Below are 19,801 nucleotides of genomic sequence, written 5' to 3' on the forward strand. Positions count from 1 at the left end.
GTTAAAGCATATGTTAAATTTTATTAATAGGAAATGGAGAACAATAAAAAGCAGCTTTGTTGTTAACTTTTACCTAAACATTTATCAATCATTCAGAATATGTAGGACAGTGTACATGTTCAAATCTCCTGTTTCCCTTTTTTTCAAAAGTTTACATGTTATAAGATGTAGCAATGTGAATTGTTATGCTTACATTTTTGAGCACTTCACATAGACAGTCCTAGGCTTGCAAGTAATTTTATTGACCTGTTTTTTTGAAGACGAAGCTGTCTGAAGCCGGAAATATAAAAAACCTCATTAAAAAAAATTCAAAAGTGCAGATTGGGAGTTAATTTCAGAGTTCAATCAAAGGGAGGAAAAAAGCTGACACTGAAGTGTTTAACAATATCAGGAAATAAAAGGCATGTTACAACTTGCTCAGCCTCATCCAGCTTTTAATATGGATATTCCCACGAGATTATATATACATATAAAAAATGGATTGGAGAGATAAAGTGCATTAATCACTCTCTGAGATTTTGATACTTGATAAATAGATTTTAAAAAAGAAACCTTAGATTGAAACCAAGTGGTTCTTTAAAAAGCATCAGAATTAGCATGAAACAAAATTTAAGTCTGGAAAAACGCTGGAACAGAAAGGGATATTTGGTCCAGTTGAGGTCTCCAGGCTCCAGAACCGCAACAAGCTGTCGTCACTTCAGCACAAGGAAGTAAGTCGTCCATCCAGCCAACAACAGCGCTCCAAACAAGACGGTGTAACTGAACAGCACAAAAGCCAGGAGTTCCTTCAGCACTTTCAGAAAATGAAGAGTAAAGGATTCTTGCATCATCCTGGATTTCAAAGTTGGTGGGGAAAACTGCATGGGAACAGCTGGCTCTGGAGGAGGAAGGGAAGGAGGTGAAAACAGAACTTCAGAATTAAAGATGCCACAAAATAGAAGCTGGTTCGTGATCTACGGCAGGAATTTAAAGCAGTGCATATTAGACAGAACTAGTGAGAAAGAAGCTTTATTGGGCATTGTCTTTGGTTGGTGAGTAAATTGGCCTAGGATTAAAATATCTGTCTGTTTGGGAGTGAGGTCCCTGTCTTTGGACTGGAAGATAATTTTGCAAGATCTGATCATAATTTTTAAGAAAGTTGATCCTAGTGGCCGGCCCGAGAGGATTCCAGGGTTGTGCACCCACAGAACCTCAAGATATATAACTAATGGTCCATTAGTACCAACTAAATCCAGTCATCAAAGCAGTCAATTCTTCCAGAGGGAGTCTACTTTAATATTTAATGTTATAATTGCATCTAATGGACAGGCTGCCGGGAAAACAATGTTTCTGGTTTGGCGATTATCTACAAATAGTTTGGCCTGCATCTTTCCATCCACGTAAAATAAGGGGAGGGCAGATTTAAAATTAATCTCCCCATCAAAATGATCTGCAACACTGTAATAACTTGATAGTGCCTAAATTTTATAAAAAGTTCATTTTCAATCTCCAATTTTTAGAAACGTGTGGTTGAGGATCTAATAGATGCTGCCATATCTTTACGATTTGAGATATTTTGCTTTGAGCGTGTTAATTATAGTAAATTTTCCTTTTACTAAGAGAAATGTACTAACAGGGCAGCTAATAATTACTCTCACTTTAGTCCCAAAGGTGGAAAAAAACAAGCCGAGATCCGCATACTACTAATTGAGATTATTTTTCTTCCCATCAACATACAAATTAGACAGCCAGCAAACCAAGGACCTGCAATGTATTTACTTTAAAAAAAACTTTCAGAGAATTTCCTTAAAATCCCCAGACGTATGATTTTCAGCAGCAATGCACGTTTGGATGAGAACATTATCTTGCATAAGATTATTATAGTTCTTATAATTAAACCACGACACCTCTTCTATAAATAAAAGTTAATTAATAAAAGTTAATTAATACTTCAATGCGGATCAGTTGCTCACCTTTTCTGAAGGACGAGGTTTGAGGATCCTTTTTGTGGCTGTATCTGGTGCTTGTCTTGAGTGAGCGGCTTCTGGACGTGGCTGGACCTTCTCTTCATCTGAAGAGGCAGCACAGCAAGGCTCTCTCTATATATACGCCGGACGAGTGAAACACTAATAGGTGTGGCCAGAGGGTAATTCTGCAATGGGATACACAGATCTCCTTTGTTCTTCACTGCACAGTAAAACACATATCCTGATGCTTTTTAAAAATGAAAATAGTAAGTAATAAGGAAAGTGGTTTTTAAAGAGATTCTTCAGTACTTGCAGTGTAATAAATTTCTTACCCTTTAAGATACCACTGGACTTTTCTACTTTTCCAAAATAGTACAGGGTAGGTTTTTATGTCTAGCCACCGGATAATATAAATCTAAGTAAAGATCCATTATTGAGAGTAACTTTCTCCTCAGTGTTGCAATGGTAACTTTTACTATGAAATGGAGGCAGGTTTACGTGCCACGCTGCAGTCGTTAACTAAAAGAAATGTGTTATGCTTATTAAAAGATGTGTGGTTGTTCAACACAAAGTGAATGTACGACAACAGCTAAACATAGATGGATAGAGCTGAAAACAGCCCGTTTTCAAATTCAACATCTGCTTTAAATCTCTCAACTGACAACAAGCAGCCATTTGATGCTTGGATCTGTTTCGCTCAGCCAGTTGCTTATGTACCTGTGTGTATTTCTCTGCGGGCAGAGCAACAATCACTGGGCTCTAGTTCCCCACAAGAGACCACAATGCAACTCTGCTGGTCCCGTCAGGGCCACGTGGCCAAGTCCTTCGGTGACATTTTGCAATGTCCCTTACTTAGGGACAATTTTCTCCCTCGGCTACTTGAGTATCCTATGAAAAATTATTAAATGTTATGTTGGTTCCCTCGTTTAAAATGTAAAAAAAAGCCAAATTCAGAGGTGCTGAAAATAACACGGGGGGAGAAATGGAAGGCAGGAAAATGGCATAAGGCACGCAGGCCGTTTGGCACTTGAGAAGAAAAAAAAAACGACTTCTGCTGATAACCTATTTTTTTTACGTTTTGCTGCAGAAATCTTGCATTACGCCTCTCTTTATCTCTAACTTGAAAAGCATGTTACTGCTCTATTTAAAGTTTTATTTTCCCCTTCTGTTTACCTGTCTCTTCCTAGCTATTATACCCTAAAAGGTCTCAATTACCTCCTCCCCCCCCATTTGGCTTAGACATTATGGCTTGACAAATGGACTCTAAATTTAATCAGGAGATCTTATTATCAAATTATTAGCCTTGTGATCATCCAGGCCTCCATCAAAAGTAGATCAAAATCAAACTACCCAGGAAGTTGTTAAGAGGATAATTATCTCCCCCGAGACTCGGTCAACATTGTCCAGAAACGAACAAAGTTTCCTGATTCTAAGGTTTTGCATTCATGGGGCTGTGGCACTCTGGAGAATGGGGAGTAACACAACTATTGCAATAACGATGTTGAATGGGAATCATATTTTTACATTGATAAGGAGAGGGTCTACTGCCACTATTGTAGAAACTGCGCGCGTTCAGTAAAGCAGTCACACACACACACAAGCTGGAAAATGCCTGTGTTTGCCTCTTTATAACATTTATCTTCTCGGTTTTCAAATGTAATATTTCAGTACTTTTTAAACATGCTTCTTTGTTTGCAACTGAATGAGGTTTGATTAGACAATAACTCTCGTGTTCTTCTCCCACTATTTGCAATAATGTTCAGTGCAAAAATGTTCGTTCAATATTGAGGACCTGTAAGCATTTAAAGAGATATTAATGAGAGGAGGAGAGCAGGATTTTTCAAAATAGGCAGCAAAGCAATATTTCCAGGATTGCCATCGAAAACTGTGAGAAACAAGGAAACGAATTCCATCAAAATAGGAGGGTCGGGGTAGAGCTGTGTAACCTAAGTGGCAGATCTGTTACAGATTTACAGACTTTCAAGCTTTCAAGAATGGCAGCCCAAGAGGGAATATGGTTAGAGTGTAATCTACCAACATGACTAACTGTCTGGGGAGAAAAATTAAGAATATTGGTGGACTGAAAGAAGGAAACCAAGCTAAGTACAGAATGGGAAGGAGGAGGAAATATTAAGGAAAAACGTCCCGAAAGACTGTGCAACACACACTAAAAAAAGTAGGATTTAGAAACCATAAGTAGTCGTCCAGGAACGACACTTGTGAACGACGCACGGAAGCAAAGCAAACGCAGATCGCCAGGCTGGGCTTCCCTCCCGTGTCTGTATTGGTTAGACAGCAGCTGAGAAGCCGTCTTCCTCGCTGCATTTCAGTCCACTTTTTCTTCTCTCTTCCGAAGGCCTCGGTTTCCCCTGAGGTACTCTGCACGTCGACCGAGTCCTGCTTGGCCTGTTCTGCCTGCCGCTTCTCCTAGAAGGGTGGCGGCTCCAGCTTCTCCATCAGTGACTTGACCCAGCTTGTTCCGTTGATCAGCTTGGTGGTGGCGATGACGTATTCGGTGCCCCCGTCCTCCATCTGAGAGAGGAACCGGAGGGCTGCGATTTCAGCGTAGGTCACGCCTCCCAGAAAGAGAATGAGAGTCACGCGGTTTTCTCCCTGCTGGCCTGGAATTGAGAGAGAAAAAGCTGAAAACTGCCTTCAAAATCCTATTTTGTGCTTTGCCGCTCATTCCCATCCACTCAACGGCCCTCTTGCGATGCAGTTCAGGGCAGTTCGGTCACAATGAAAAAGTATACTATGCTATCGTTTGAGTGTGAACAAACGTGTGTATATAGGGAGTCCTCAACTTACAACCAGAAATGGGATTAGAATGTCTGTCGCTAAGTTGCTGAGCGAGGCATGTATCATTTTACAACCTTTATTTGCCAGTTGTTAAGCGAATCACGTGGCTGTTCAGTGAACCGCATGGCTTCCCCCACTGACTTTGCTGGTCGGAAGTGGCTGGGAAGGTCGTCATAAAGACAGGACAAGCGACCAAATTTGATCACACGACCCTGAGAATCACAGTCATAATCCTGAGGACGTCGTAACTCACTTTTTCTTTCAGTGTCCTTGTAACTTTGATCAGCCGTTAAACAAATGGTTGCAAGTCAAGGATTCCTTGTAATGCCGCCACACAGGAGGTACGAAGTGCAATGCAGAATTTAAATGTGATTAAACCTAATCAAGATTCTTTGGGTATTGTAATATTTTGGAAACAGCTGGTGCCTCCCAGAGTTTACCTATCATCCCATTTGTGTGGCCACACTGGGACCCCCCAAGTCTGCAAGAGGCAACTGGGAGCACTTAAAATACATATCCCGGCTTGAACAGGATGTCCAAGGAGACTTACGCTTCTTCTGAAGCCCGGTTGGCAGTTGTTGCCTCTCCTCAAAGTGTGGGCCAGGAAGTAATTTTAGGACTTCCTCGATGCTTCGCCAACCTGGCCGGGCAAGCAGCTGTGCCAGACGCACACTGAGAGGCGCGTAACCGCTGTAGACGTAAGAGATATCGTTCGGGTTCTGCAGGTAGCAAAGAAGGGGGCGGAAGTGAAGAGGAACAGCAGGTTAACTCAGGACCACTTTGCAAGTCGTCTCTTAAAAGCTGCAAGAGGCGGGGGTGAGCTTGCCTGTTCGTTGACGTCGTCCATCCATAAACGCAGAGTTTTCCGTATAGTTGGGTAATTGTTTCGGCTGCCCACCTGAGGCTTCAACAGCCCAGCCTTTTCTAGGTTATTTAAAGTCAGGATGTGTTCGTAGCCGTAAGTCTGTAACAAGCACCATGGCCTTTTAGTGTCAGTATATTCATTTTATACATTATTTATGAAGTGGTGAGTTCACCCACTGAGATTAGAAGCTATCTGCCTGCCAGGTTGAAAGGAAAGGGGGAAAAAAAGGATTTTCAAATCTATGAATTCATTTTAGCTTTCTTTTCAAGGATTTGAAAGTCCAGCTTTAACATTAAAAACCTCTCACTGTTTCTAGTCTGCATTTTAGTCTGCAAACGATTTTCAGGGGAAATATGGAATTATAACGACTATTCAAATAAGAAAAAAAGGAAGCCTGACTGACTACTGCATAGTCAAGCAAAATGAATCGTAAGGCAGGATAAAATATCTTGATCTTCTGGTTGATTTTTTTCCTTTCCTTATCTGCGACTGTTTTTTCATTCTACAAAACTCTCCAAATCAGGGGTCTTCAAACTCGGCCCTTTTATGACTCATGGACTTCAACTCCCAGAATTCCTCAGCCAGGCACACTGGCTGAGGAATTCTGGGAGTTGAAGTCCATGAGTCATAAAAGGGCCGAGTTTGAAGACCTCTGCTCCAAATCGTTTAAGGTCTTCCCCAAGCTGTATCAATATTTGCCTGTAGAAAAGCCTCACCTGGAGGATTTCTCTCTTGTAATGATCCAGCACCTTCTGCTTTAAGCCACTGTTGCACACCGACTGCAGGCAAACGAGCCTCAGTATCTTAATCAAGGGATACTTTTGGGCAATACAATCTTCTATGTAACTGTTGACCTGCGCAGAAAAAAAATCCAATTAAATTTTCAGTCAAAATCACGAGCTTGCATAGAGGTTGCCTTCTTTGCTGAAATGACAACGTGCTGAACATCTTGGATTTCAGAAATCTCTTGTACCAATCTGATGAATCACACACAAGGCTACCTTTTATTCTGTGGTTTTTATTCACCTGTTAGGGATCACTAAGGGCAGTGTTTCTCAACCTCGGCCACTTCAAGAAAGGTGGCCTTCAACTACCAGGATCCTCCAGCCAGCCATGTTGGCTGGGGAATTCTGGGAGTTCATTAGTAGCTAAGGTGGAGAAACATTGGCTATGGGATTAGTTTGGTCACAGCAATCTGGGTTTCAAAGATATTTAAACCCCACATTATGGATGCTATTTTCTTCAATTAATGCCTGTAGCCAGATGTACACCCACCTCAATTCCACAAGAAACCAGATTATGCAAAACACATCAGCTATTTGAGAAAACATTGGCCTACCTTATCGGTATCTATGCCGGACATAAATTCTTGTTCCACCGTTAAATTATCGAAGAAGTCTTCAGAGGCTTACAATACAAAAATGAAACGAGTTGCAAAGAAGGAACTTAACGGGATCCCGAGATATTTTAATAGCAGGGATACTGCTGAGATCTGGCCAACGGCCAAAACTGAGGGAAAAGGTTAAAACTGGTTCGGTCTTTATCCTCATTCAAGAGGGGACACTTACCCTCCCTTATGCCCGTCCCCCCCAAAAGATACTCGAGTTACTCACTGGTGATGTCTTTGATGAGTTCAGCGATGGAGGTGTGGTTGGCCAAAGAGCTTCTCGCAGCCTGCATGTGTGGCAGCTGCGAGACAAACTGCTTGATCTCCCCCACCGTTTTGGCGTGGTGCCTTTCCTAAGAACGTAAATCAGAGTCCAGAGCCATTCATTTCATTTATATCCCCCCCTTTATCATTTTTACAATGATGTAAAAATGCCCGAGGTCACCCAGCTGGTTTTTTAAAGGCTAAGGTGGAACCTAGAAGTCACTGTCTCTCACTTTCTAGCTTCATGCCTTAATCACTTTATTAAACCGGCTCTCCTTCCTCGCAGCCCCATTAATCTTGTTTGGATTATTTGCCCTTTTGCACAGAAGCTTTCTAACCCCCCCCCCCCAACCATCTGAGAGGTCATCATTTGTCAAATCTCAGGTGGTTTTTCCGAAGCAGGATTAGTGGAATTATCTCCATAGCAATGAAAAGCAGAGAGCATAACTCTAAGGACTGGATAACCATGAAATATAATGATCTATTAATTAATCTTTTTTCAGGGCAAAGTAAGAGTGGGGAAAAAAAACCATGCAAATCCCACACGCTCACTGACAAGTGCAAAAAGGGAGGGAAGTGACAACGATACGAATGGCAAGCCCAGGCACGGAGACCCTAATGAAGCTGGCCATTAACAGGCTTCTTCTGCCACTTGTAAGCTCCTGTTTCATTATCACCTAACAACCCCTGGCTCTAGAGAGAAGCTTTTTTCAAGGCAGCCGTACAAAATTTGGGTACTGGGTTAGTGACAACATAGTTGGAATCTAAGAGAAGGTGGATGAAGTACGGGTAGCCCTTGACTTACGACCACAATTTATGTTGTTCAGTGAGCTTCCCCCCCCCCCCCCCCCCGTTTTACCATCTGAGGCGGGTGTTATGCTTTATTACCTCAAAAGCAGCCGAGATGATTTTGGCTTTCTTGCTCAAGACGCTGCCCACGGCGTTGAAGTTTTTGTCGCGGATCTCTGCGTACAGCTCCTCCGCGGAGTTCAGCTGCAGCTTCTTGGCCTCGGTGGGGAGCTCCTTGGCAGCCTCGCCCTGCTTCTTGGGGGCAAACTTTTCGGGGGGAAGCTTCACGTAGGCTGCCAAAAAAACAAAAACGAGGCAGATGTTTTAAAGGAAACCCCAGGAGAGACACATTGAAGATATACAGGTAGTCCTTGACTTACAACCAAAGATTTTTGTTGTTAAGTGAGACATATATTGAGTTTTACCCCATTTTAGAAAGGGGATCACATAACCCTGGGACACTGCGACAGTCATAAATATGAACCAGTTGCTGAGCAAGGAGGCCGGAAAGGTCATACCTGTGAAAAACGGTCCTAAGTCACTTTTTCAGTGCTGTTGTAATATTGAACAGCTGCTAAATGAACTGTTGTGAGTCGAGTTCTATCTGTGTATGACTTGATAATGAGGAACCTGCTTCCTCCAATTTCCCCCCGAACAACCCTGCGAGGAACGGACGGAGCTTCTACCTTCTCGGCCGTGATCTTACTTACTGTTCTGAATTCCGTATATTTCATCAATCAGGCCCTCGTAGGTCAGCTGGGTAGCCAGAGGAGAGATCAAATCCACGTTGCGGTCAAGCAGCAGAAGGGTGTCAAAGACGGGCAGTATGGGGTTCTGGATCCCCGAAAACTCCCTCTTCATGCGAATCATCATGTTTGCCACATGCTGCAATCCAGAGAATCCAGCAGGTTACGGCCAAGGCCACCAATGAAGACTAACCTCGCAAAGACCAGGAGACTTTAAAAGTACGTTTCTCACGCTCTGCTCTGCTGGCTCAGCTCTCAATTCCTAGACATCCAAGCCAAGCAGATCCTGCTCTCCACCATCTCTGCCTATTTCAGACATTGCCCAAATTACGTGGCAGACATTCTACTGTTCCTGTGCTTTGACCCTCTGGAGTTAGGACCTTCTGTTGAGCTGCTTTTCGTCAGCGACAAACCTTCCACAGCCTCTGTTTAAGCATCTAAATCGGAGGCTTCCAACCTCGAGAACTGACTTCTGGACTTCAACTCCCAGGATTTCCCAGCCAGCCAAAATTTGTGCACTGGGTTGGTCACAACATGGATGGAATCTATAGAGAAGAGGGATAAAGTATTCTTTTGTCCCTCCTGAGAACAACAGCGGAGACACACAGGTGGCTGGGGAATTCTGGGAGTTGAAGTCCACCAGTCTTAAAAGTTACCATGGTTGGACACTGCTAGTTTAAATGATCTAGACAAAGGGGCCCTCATTGCAAAAGAGGCTGGCAGGAAGTTCAACTGAGCTACACATTAGGAAAGACTTTCCAGCTTATTTTTACCCTGGCACACTCCCCTTTTCCAAAGATGAGTGGGATGGTTCCGTAGAGAGCCTGGAGCGTCACGAGTCCTTTTGCCGCATGGTAGAGGCTGGTCTGATCATTTTCTAAGTAACACTCCTATGAGAAAGGAAAGTCACTCTCAATTTTCCAGGAAGCCAGCATTTCCTGCAATTGGAAACGAGGCCCGGAGAGCCCCAGGTTCCCGTCTCGGGAGTGGCCTCCTTAGCCCTCTGCAGCTTCTGACCTTAAAGGCGTTTTCTGACTCCATGGACAAAAGGTCTCCATCAAAGGGAATGAGGTCCAGGCTGTATTCCTCTCGGTGAACAAAAGAGTGCAACACGTCCAGTTCTTTGAGGCGCTGCTCGCATAACAAACTGCGACGCGGCACAAACAAGATGTGGAAATCGCGCTGCGGACAGCGGATTTTATCTTCGCTGGAAAAGGAGAAGTTTATCCAATTAACCCAGCTGAATTTTAATAGTCTCTGGACCAGTTCAAATGATCATCAATCATTCATTCATTCATTCAATGTATATAGAGCACTCTGTTAATTTATTAAATATTAAGTTATCACTAAATCAGGAGCGTCCAACCTTGGCAACTTTATGACTTGTGGACATCTATCTACTCCTAGAATTCATGAGTCATGGCTGGCTGGGGAATTCTGGGGCTTGAAGTCTACAAATCCTGAAGTTGCCAAGATTGGACACCCCTGATTTAGATTAATAAGGACCCCCGATTCAAAACTGGCTCTGGACAGTGTACAGACCTAAAAGCTGATTAAAAAATGAATAAGCATTAACTGGGGGAAAAAGCCATATATTCTGACCTTCCCCTGCCAACATAAACAGTAGAGTTTGTCCTCGTGAGAAAGCCCACAGCCAACCCGAGACATTACCTAAGCATATTGTCGGCAATGATGTCCATGAGCTCCAATCTGGGCCTGACAAAGAAAATAATGTTCTTGACATCAGCTGGTGGAAGAAGACCTCCTTTAAGGGTGAACATTTTCTCCACCTCATGTTCCTGGAAGGAAACAATCAAAACAAAGATGAAAATATTCAGTTTTGTTTGAATGTTTGAGAAAGAGAAGGGGTTTGAGGATCGGCTTGCTGACAGAGGTAATAGCAAGTCTTTTTCGAAATAGAAGCTCACCGCTCTCTGTATCGCTCCAGATGTGCCAAATGTGTTTCCCCCCCCCACAGGAAGAGAACAAGGCATGCATGCTTTTAAAATGAAAGAGCTAGTGCCTTATCACATTTCTAGCTCTTGCCAATATCTTACCTTCAGAAGAGAATACTGTGCAATCAATCCAAAGGGCCCAGTAAGATACTCATCCCACACAATAGCCTAAGGGGGAAAAAAACAGATTTAAGAGAAACACTTTGGAAGACATATAAATGTATCAATGTATAATAAGTACCAATAAGTAACAACAATGAATCCAAAATATTGATAACAAGAATATCAATGTATAATAAAAACTGAACACTGATGAGTAACAATAAAAATATGCATAAAAACATAAGCAGCACTATAGAATACAATAATATAGAATACTTTATTTGGCCAAGTGTGATTAGACGCACAAGAAATTTGTCTCCGGTGCAACAGCTCTCAGTGTACATGCAAAGCAACAGAATAATAATATCACTGAATAACAAATGATAATTTATAATAGCGAATAGTATCAGTGTAGATTAATATCAACAAATGACAAATGATGACACTTTAAAGTATCAATGCATAATAAGTATCAGTGCACAGTATCAGTGCATAACACTGATGAACCAATGATAAATTAAAAATACCGATAGGCAATAAATATATACCGCACAATAATATCAATGAATAACAAAGGATGATAACAATACTTGAGACTATCAATGCAGAGTACATATCAATGGGAAAGGATATCAGTGCATAATAAATAACGATAATTAAAAATATCAGTGCAGAATGGCACCAATGCATAAGAAATATCCACCAATGACACCTGAGAAGGAGGAGGAGACTAATTAAAAATAGGATCAGGGTTAGGGAGGGGAGGACCCATCCTCCCCGGCCGGCGGTGGAGTATGGGCCTCCGGCGGGCCCGCGCCTACTTTGGATCCGGCGCATTTGTCGAGGAAGGCGCGCAGCTCGCGGCGCCCGGCTTCCCTGAGCGCCGTCAGCGGGACGCGGCCCGAGCTGAGGTGCGCCGCCATTGCCGCTGCGCTGGCCACGCCCACGCCGGTCACGTGAGGCGGCCGAGGAGGAGGAGGAGGAGGCGGACCCTCGGCGCCGCCACGCCCCCTCCGGTTCAGACGCTCACCTGGACGTCCAGGTGAAGCTCGCCCCGCGATTTCTGGGCTCCTGAATTATAGTATCTATCCTATTGCAATTCTGTGGTCCCGTGTTATTAATATTTTATCTTGTCTATTGTATTGACTATGTACTTCTTCTTTCTTTCTTTCTCTTTCCTTCCTTCCTTTCTCTGTGTCCCCTATTCCTATGTTTTCAGGAAGCAACCGGACTTTGTTTTTCCTTGAAGACGTTTCACTTCTCTTCCAAGAAGCTCCTTCAGCTCTGACTGCATGGTGGATCCTGCCATTCCCCACCATCCAGTCACAGAGCTGAAGGAGCTTCTTGGAAGAGAAGCGAAACGTCTTCAAGGAAAAACAAAGAAAGTCCAGTTGCCTCTTGAAAAAAGCACCTTTGGGACAACCATGACCTGGATGACAGAGAATCTCCATAAACATATCTATCTATCTATCTATCTATCTATCTATCTATCTATCTATCTATCTATCTATCTATCTATCTATCTATCATCTATCTATCTATCTATCTATCTATCTATCTATCTATCTATCTGTGTCTTTTTCTTTTTATCTATCCTTTTCATCTTTTTCTATCTATATATTGATGTTTTATTTAAATTTACATTTGTGTTTGTATGAATAATGTGTTTTATTAGTGTTGCATATCAGTGAGAAAACCAAGAAAACCAGGATCATGGCATCCGGCCCTCTCAATTCCTGGCAAATAGATGGGGAAGAAATGGAGGTAGTGACAGATTTTATTTTCCTGGGCTTCAAGATCACCGCAGATGGGGACTGCAGCCAAGAAATTAAAAGATGCTTGCTCCTGGGGAGGAAAGCCATGGCAAACCTAGACAACACACTAAAAAGAGAGATGTCACCCTGCCAACAAAAGTGCGTATAGTCAAGGCTATAGTCTTCCGAGTTGCAATGTATGGCTGTGAAAGTTGGACCATAAGAAAGGCTGAGCACCAAAGAATTGAGGCCTTTGAACTATGGTGCTGGAGGAGACTCCTGCGAGTCCCTTGGACTGCAAGGTGATCAAACCAGTCAGTCCTAGAGGAAATCAACCCTGACTGCTCTTTAGAAGGCCAGATCTTGAAGCCAAAACTCAAATACTTTGGCCACCTAATGAGAAGGAAGGACTCACTGGAGAAGAGCCTAATGCTGGGAAAGGTTGAGGGCAATAGAAGAAGGGGACGACAGAGAATGAGGTGGCTGGATGGAGTCACTGAAGCAGTAGGCGTGAGCCTAGATGGACTCCAGAAGATGGTAGAGGACAGGAAGGCCTGGAGGAACGTTGTCCATAGGGTCGCGATGGGTCAGACACGATGTCGCAACTAACAACATATCAGTGATTGCATGACCTCTGTAGATACCATATGCTAAATAAAGAAGTAAATTTAAAAGCTGAACACTTTCAAAGTTGATGTGCCCTTAAATAACTCATTCCGGCAAATCATCAGGCTGGCCAACATAAGCCAGCACTGTTGCTTGGACAGCATCTGCTACACAGGATACTAAAGCTCCACTCGTATAACAGTTGTGAAAAGGAGGAGGCCAGGCTGATGAGTAGAGAATAATCCCTTTATTAAAGATACAGTACAATTGGTTTAGTTTAATACTGATTTCCCTGCTTTTTTAATGACTATCCCTATAATACATTCTTTACTCCAAAGTTCAGTTACATTGATTTTAAAAAAAACACCTCATAGGCCAAATACTGATTGTAATTGGGAATAATTAGCCACTAGCACAGAGATGTGCCTGTCTATATGTGTGTGCGTGTAAAAAGAAACACATGAACCCAAACAGAGTTATAGAAGAGTTAAAGTCTTCCATCATGTGTGGAGAAAGCGAGCAAGGCTGATAGTGTGTTTTTCTTTACATTTCTTTTTGTGACATTCAAAATAGAGCAAAACCAGCGTGGCGTCATCTTTGTCTCTCTTAAGAGTACATGGCATTTACTCCGTGACAGATTAACTCCACAGGAACGCCACGTGCGTTAAGTTAGCATGACACAGTTTCACTCAGAAATTTTCTCAGTTTTATACTTCCTAAAATGTTCTTGTAAGGTATCGGCTTCTTAGAAACTTCACGTTATTTCAACATTGAGTTTTCCATTTTACATTCATCTGGAACAAAATTCCAACCCAGGGGAAAATAAATAAAATACATATTAATTGGCTTTTAAAAAAGGTATTGATTTCAGGACAGACTTTTTGATAAAAATCTGTTAAGAGCATACAAACTGTAGCTGGAATATTTTTTTTGTCCTTTTTTTGGTACATGCAAACTAGCCCCCTTATTCCCCCAAAATGCCACCCCAGTCAGAAAAAAAAAATCTCCCACGTTTGAGGCTATTTAAAGTCATTAAATAAAGTTACGATGCACAAAAGCCCTCTGAATTCAGAATAACAAGCACTAAAGACAATCAGATTGTTTTCCAAAATATAAATCTTTGTTTTTCTTAAATATATTTATATATGTACTTATGTACAACTCTACAGAAGCTGAAAAAACAGGGAGAGGTTTCCCAAATGCACAGCTGGAGAGGTTTTGTTAGGGAAAATAAAAAATTCCCCTCAGTGGCTGACCTTTTTGTGGTATTTTTGCCATGACAAAAATCTCACAGCATTAAAGAAATCTCACGGAAAGGAAGGCACTACTTCAAGGTCTTGCACCAGTAGCACACGCACGAAGGCTTGCTCACGCGTGTCGGTTGAACGAGAGGTCACAAAGCCAAGGGGAGGGGGGGGAAGGGAACCAAACAACGTTGGGGAAAAAATTAAGAGCTCGCCTCTTAAACCCATTCCAGTGTCAGAACATTACAAACACTAAAAAACGTACAACCGCAGCTTGGAGGAGCTTAGTGCAAATAGGAAAATTAACAGCATAATTTCAAAGAGCTTTAAATTAGCTAAAATAGAACTAGTGCTTGTTGGTTTGACACCCCACCTCCTCTTATTTCCTCCCCCACCCCTCCCCCCCAAAGTAAGCTAGGCGACCGGAGGGAAGTTTCTTGATGCAAACCCAGGAAATGAAATTTCTAAATGAAAATTGGCAGCCCCTGTTAAATTCTTTATTTTAATTTCATCTTAAGAAGGGCAGAATAAACTATCTTTCTTGTGGAAGACGAGATACACTACGTCTTTCTAAGCTGGGTGGCTGCTGCAAGGAATTCTGGGAGGAAAAAGTGCCGATCCCCTCTCTCTTCTCTCCTGCGGGCCCCACCCTTGAAGGCTGGTGGGGGGAGGACAAGGTCCAACTAGCACCTGAACCAACGTTCATCTTCTCCAACCCTGTCCTGTGTCAGAAGGTCTCGTCATCGTTGCAGTTGGAGGTCCAGTGGCCAAACATCTCACAAATGTCGCAGTACGGGCGTTCCTCTTTCCGACTGCCATGGTACGTGGAGTGGAGAGGTTCCTCGGGCGCCTGGGCCTGCGTAGGACAATCTTCGGTCTCGTGGAGGTCGAAACAATCGCAAATATCGCAGAAAAGACGAGGTTTCCTCTTGACTTGGTTGTCTTCCTCGCTGTCAAGACACAAATAGTTTAGAAAAGCTGATGGCCTCCCATCTGTCATGTTGGTAGACTTCATGGGGATTCCTTGAGGAACTTTGCTGAGAAACAGGAGTCCGCAAGAAGTTGGCTGTTGGTTTTTCATTTCTCCAGGCCAATGTTCCTCAATCTTGGCTACTTTAAGAGGTCTGGACTTCAACTCCCAGAATTCCCCATGGTCTGGCCTCTCTAGAGAGGAGACTCTATGTTGCCCGGAGCTCAGTGGATTGGTTTATCCAATGCTTGAAGCCAACGTTTCTCAACCTTGACCATTTAAAGAGATGTGGACTTCAACTCCCAGGCTGAGGAACACAGCTCTGTGTCAACCAGCCGGGTCCACCATAAGCCACTCCAAGCAAAACAGGCACCCAAATCCCCCATTTTTCCAACCACCAACCTGTCATAGTTTATAACTTCTTCCTCGTCGCCGTTGAGAGCTGCCTCGGACATCTTTTCCAGTTTTGATTTCAGTTCGGCATTTTTATCTTGAAGATCCACAATGACCGAATTTAGGAAGTCAATCTGAAGGGTTCAGGATAAGAACGAGAAGTGAGTCTCAGCACATGAGGCAAACTGGATCGACAACATGACCTCTAACCCCTGTGATGGCTGCGCTCAGTTCAACTTCACTGCTTGAAACTAAAAGCTCCTTAATGCCTTATAGACAGTCCTCGATTTACAACTGGTTGCTTAGTGACTGTTGGAAGTTACGACTGACCTCCCAAGTTTGAAACTCTGACTTCCCTCAAAGTCTCCTGATCGTTTTTTTGGGGGTACTTGGCAACGAGTTCACATTTAGGGCCGTTTGTGGTGTCCTGCATTCTTTACGGTAGGTGTTTGCTTAATGACGGTGCAAATAAGGTCATAACATCAAGCGTGGACACCTAACAACCTGAACAAGTTAGAGGATCAGTTCCAGTTGTAAGTCAATGACTGCCTGTAGCCTTGTCTTGGAGACAGAAACACTGTACAAAAAAAATAGGGAACCCATCTTATTATCTTGATTTGTGCAATGTGACACCCCCAGTAGCTCAATAGCTCCATCTCCTCGGAAGGGGTCGAAGACAGCAGGGAGGAAAGAGACCAAGGGACGCTCCCAGCAGGCCCCCAAACCCCAGGGGATAATGCGGTCTCTCCTCTCCTCCATTTGGTCACCCAAAAGAACAAGGGCTCCCTCTCTCGGAGGCTGAGAGGAGGAGAACAGCAGCTACCTGGCAGAAGGACCCCAAGGTTATTATAACTGAGAAAACTTTATTATTTTTTTTAAAACAAAGCAGAGAAAGCTGAAACCAACCATTTGCTGATGCCAGAAGAATATCCCCAGCCGCAGAGCAACGCAAGGGGTGAAAAGGAAAGCGAAGGGGGAAGGAAGGAAGGAAGGAAGGAAGGGGGAAAAAAACAAAGAAACCACATGTTAGCATGTTAAGGACATGACAAACACAACCGCAAGCAAAATCCCTCTGGGGCAGGGGGGAATACAGTCTTTGGACAAGGTTTTTCCAACGATGGAATGATACGGCCAAGAGGAGGGAAGCCTACCTGGCTCTCTTGGACTTCTTCCTTTTGGAGGTCACCACCAGATGAAACATCTTGGACAAGATGGAAGAAAAAACAAGTTAGAAAGTCACATGACCTTCATCCAAGACTGGAATTCTGGTGGGGTCCTGGGCTCTTCGGGAGCGCTTAGCTGACTTGGTCTCAGGAGGCCACATCTGGATCCACTTCTCCATGTTTGGATAAAATCAGACTGCTTTTTCAACCGTGGCTAGCTAAAGACCTGTGGACTTCCAGCTCCCAGAACTCCCCCCCCCCCCCCCCCGGTCTATGGCTGCTGGAACTCAGTGGGTTGTTTTAACCAACGCTTTAAGCCAAGGGACACAGCACAGCGGGCTGGGGAATTCTGGGAGTTGAAGTCCACCCCTCTTCAAGTGGTCAGGTTGAGAAACACCGATTGGTTGGACTTTTCCCAAATGCCCCCTACTTGAATTCTGGGATTGGAAGTTCACACCTGGAGACGTTGCCTCTGTCCACTTGGGAAAATCCCCATGAAACTGGCCTACCTGAGGGGATCCTGCAGGTAACCTGCATTTCAGAGCTGGCCTTACCTGAAGAGCTTTTTTGGCTCTCTTTGAGCTTCTGCTCCAGATTCTTTACTTTGATCTCAAGTTTAACCTTATCGGACTCCAGAGATTGAACGACCGAGTGCAAATTCCTGGCCGTGGCGTTCTCTCCGCGGAGCACGGAGACCTGCAAAAGTCCAAACAGAAAAGGGACACGCAAGGTGAATTTAATAACATCATGGAAGGAAAGAAATGAAGGGTAAACAGATAGTCCTTGACTTACAACCACAATTGACCCCAAAATTTCTGTTGCTAAGTGAACCCTAAGGAAGGAGGGGGGCGAGGGAGGGAGGAAGAGAGGAAGGAAGGAAGAGAGGAAGGGAGAGTGGAAGGAAGGAAGGAAAGAGGGAGAGAGGGAGGGAGGGACAGAAGAAGGAAGAAGGGAGAATAGTGTTTTGAGGGCTACCCAGATATGAGAGGCTGCGACAGTTCACATATTTCGATGTTTGTACCTCGTTTCTGAGTTTCTCCAGCTCTTCGTCTCTCTCTGTAATCAAGGCACTAGTGACACTGATGGATTTCTGCAATGAAGCTCTCTCTTCATCATTCTCTTTTATTAACTTGGCTTCTCTAAAAGAGAGGTCAAACAATTTCAGAAGAGTTGTTGCATTAATCTTCTTTAAAAATCACATCTAAAAAAAAGGATTAGCAGCAATGGGGCTTTCTGGAAATTTAAATGTCCTTTTATTTAGTTGAGCCAAGTTTTACAGTTGGCATTAATGATGGGGGAATCTTACGACAGGGAGACAAAGTGAGAAGTTTTACCTAGGGAGATTCATGCCAGAATCTGCATATCACCGTATCCATTTCAGTTTTTTTTCTTTTTTTTTTAAAGAAAGAAGTTAATAGGGTTGGGAGATGAAGAAATTGAAAAGGGAGGAAAAGAGGGTTTAGCCTCCATTGGTCATTTCTCAGAACGGTTCTGAACAAGCCACAAAAATGCATGCAAAGCTCAAACACCCACACAGTTGTCATGCAAAGCAGGGATTGTGCTGGAATTATCGGCTGGTCCTCCCTAAATTCTGTTAATTTAAAACTTCCATTTTGGGGGCCATTCTGGAGCCTTAGCTGAGGTTTAAAATTATATATATTTTTTAAAAAATGTAACTCTAATAGAAGAAAATCTCTGTTGCTCAGGATTGAACTGTGGAGTCCTGGGTGCTCTGTGAGCCGGGTTGCTTTCCCGCAGACGTCTCGTGACCCAGCTGGGTAACATCATCAGTGCTGTAAGGGAGAGGGGCTTGTGGATTGGAGGAGGGAGAAGGGAAGTGGGTGAAAGAGCCACTTAAAAAGAGCTTTGTATCACTTTGGGAAAGAAGGACCCATATTAATTTTAGAGAGTTACGTCAAGTTTTGTATTAACTGAAGGACAGCCAGGGCTCAGCCCAGCAGGAGAATCTCTGGAGTAGGTCTCTGACAAGGAGTAAATTTCACTCCACCAAAAGGACTTGGTGTGTGCTTCATTTCTGTAGATTATTAGTTTGGTAACTCTGGGCACAATCTCAAGAGTTAATGCCAAAAATCTCCTCCTAGAAAACACCACCCAGATTTTTCCCTTGCCACAAAAAGGAAATAAAAGAAATTGCAATAACGAAGCAAGTACCTTAAAGTAATACTGGGCAAGCTTTAAAAATGCAAGATAACAAGAACCACATGTTAGAAACATGGCAGAGAAATGCGAGATACAGTAAAGGAAGAACTAAATTTGCACCTAAGGTCGATTCTGCTTGTTGTTGTTAAAATAGATTATATATATACAAATTTAACACTGCCGAGTATTTTACAAAACCAAAACTCAAAAAATAAAAATAAAAATTCAAAACCAGAAACCAAAAAAAAAAAAAAGCAAGACACGGAGGTAACGAAAGGCAGCCAAAAAAATATGTACAACGATTTCATTGGAGGGGGAAAAAAAAGTTATTTATTGTAACGCGGATAGACTTTCTTTAGTCTTACCATGAAAGACACACAGATATAGCAAGGAAGCAGAGAGGCAGGAAGGGAAGAGAGAGATTCAGAAAAAAGCGCAGAGCCAAGTCAGACAGTCAGCAAATCCGCTACGAGTCTAAGGAGCCGAAATAACGCCAAATCCCCCGTCAGCTTCTTACCTCCACCTTCCAAAGCACTGACCCAGGGGCTGAGAAAAAGCGTGTGTGTGTGTGTGTGTGTGTGTGTGTCCCCTTATGGTAGGGAGGGTGATGGGGAAGAGGGGGCAGTGTGACACCCCTCCCTCTGCTTGCAAAGGTTGC

At 43.3% G+C, this 19,801-nt stretch overlaps 3 protein-coding genes across 4 annotated transcripts in view; all 3 read right to left on the minus strand.

Moving 5' to 3' along the window:
* Window positions 1-417: 417 nt before the first annotated feature.
* LOC308674515 (uncharacterized protein) lies at window positions 418-863 on the minus strand (the record flags this gene model as incomplete). The annotated part of the gene is made up of 1 exon (XM_081339052.1): window positions 418-863. The coding sequence occupies one exon, from the start codon at window positions 861-863 to the stop codon at window positions 693-695; it is 171 nt and encodes a 56-aa protein (XP_081195178.1). The 3' UTR covers window positions 418-692.
* On the minus strand, window positions 418-12,609 carry VPS33A (VPS33A core subunit of CORVET and HOPS complexes). Of its 2 annotated transcripts, XM_081339048.1 has the most exons (15): window positions 11,675-12,609; window positions 10,854-10,919; window positions 10,468-10,595; window positions 9,814-10,003; window positions 9,570-9,686; window positions 8,761-8,935; window positions 8,150-8,343; window positions 7,224-7,350; window positions 6,950-7,017; window positions 6,327-6,464; window positions 5,572-5,709; window positions 5,296-5,464; window positions 2,664-4,567; window positions 1,953-2,131; window positions 418-877 (listed from the first exon to the last, which is right to left on the minus strand). In XM_081339048.1, exons 1-13 carry the CDS (start codon window positions 11,774-11,776, stop codon window positions 4,374-4,376), a joined length of 1,806 nt encoding a protein of 601 aa, XP_081195174.1. In that variant the 5' UTR covers window positions 11,777-12,609; the 3' UTR covers window positions 418-877; window positions 1,953-2,131; window positions 2,664-4,373. The 2 variants fall into 2 exon arrangements, with proteins under 2 accessions (XP_081195174.1, XP_081195173.1); XM_081339047.1 differs by having other exon boundaries at window positions 1,953-4,567.
* Window positions 12,610-13,445: 836 nt separating this feature from the next.
* CLIP1 (CAP-Gly domain containing linker protein 1) overlaps window positions 13,446-19,801 on the minus strand; it is a 43,300-nt gene continuing 36,944 nt past the window's right edge. The window contains exons 24-28 of the mRNA XM_081338652.1: window positions 18,005-18,122; window positions 17,538-17,679; window positions 16,972-17,021; window positions 15,830-15,954; window positions 13,446-15,407 (exon numbers count right to left, since the gene is read on the minus strand). Coding sequence (XP_081194778.1) covers window positions 15,185-15,407; window positions 15,830-15,954; window positions 16,972-17,021; window positions 17,538-17,679; window positions 18,005-18,122 — 658 coding nt within the window. The 3' untranslated portion in view covers window positions 13,446-15,184. The remainder of the gene's footprint in view (window positions 15,408-15,829; window positions 15,955-16,971; window positions 17,022-17,537; window positions 17,680-18,004; window positions 18,123-19,801) is intronic.

The sequence above is a fragment of the Vipera berus genome, assembly GCF_964194415.1.
Source record: "Vipera berus genome assembly, chromosome: 14".
Lineage (NCBI taxonomy): Eukaryota > Metazoa > Chordata > Lepidosauria > Squamata > Viperidae > Vipera > Vipera berus.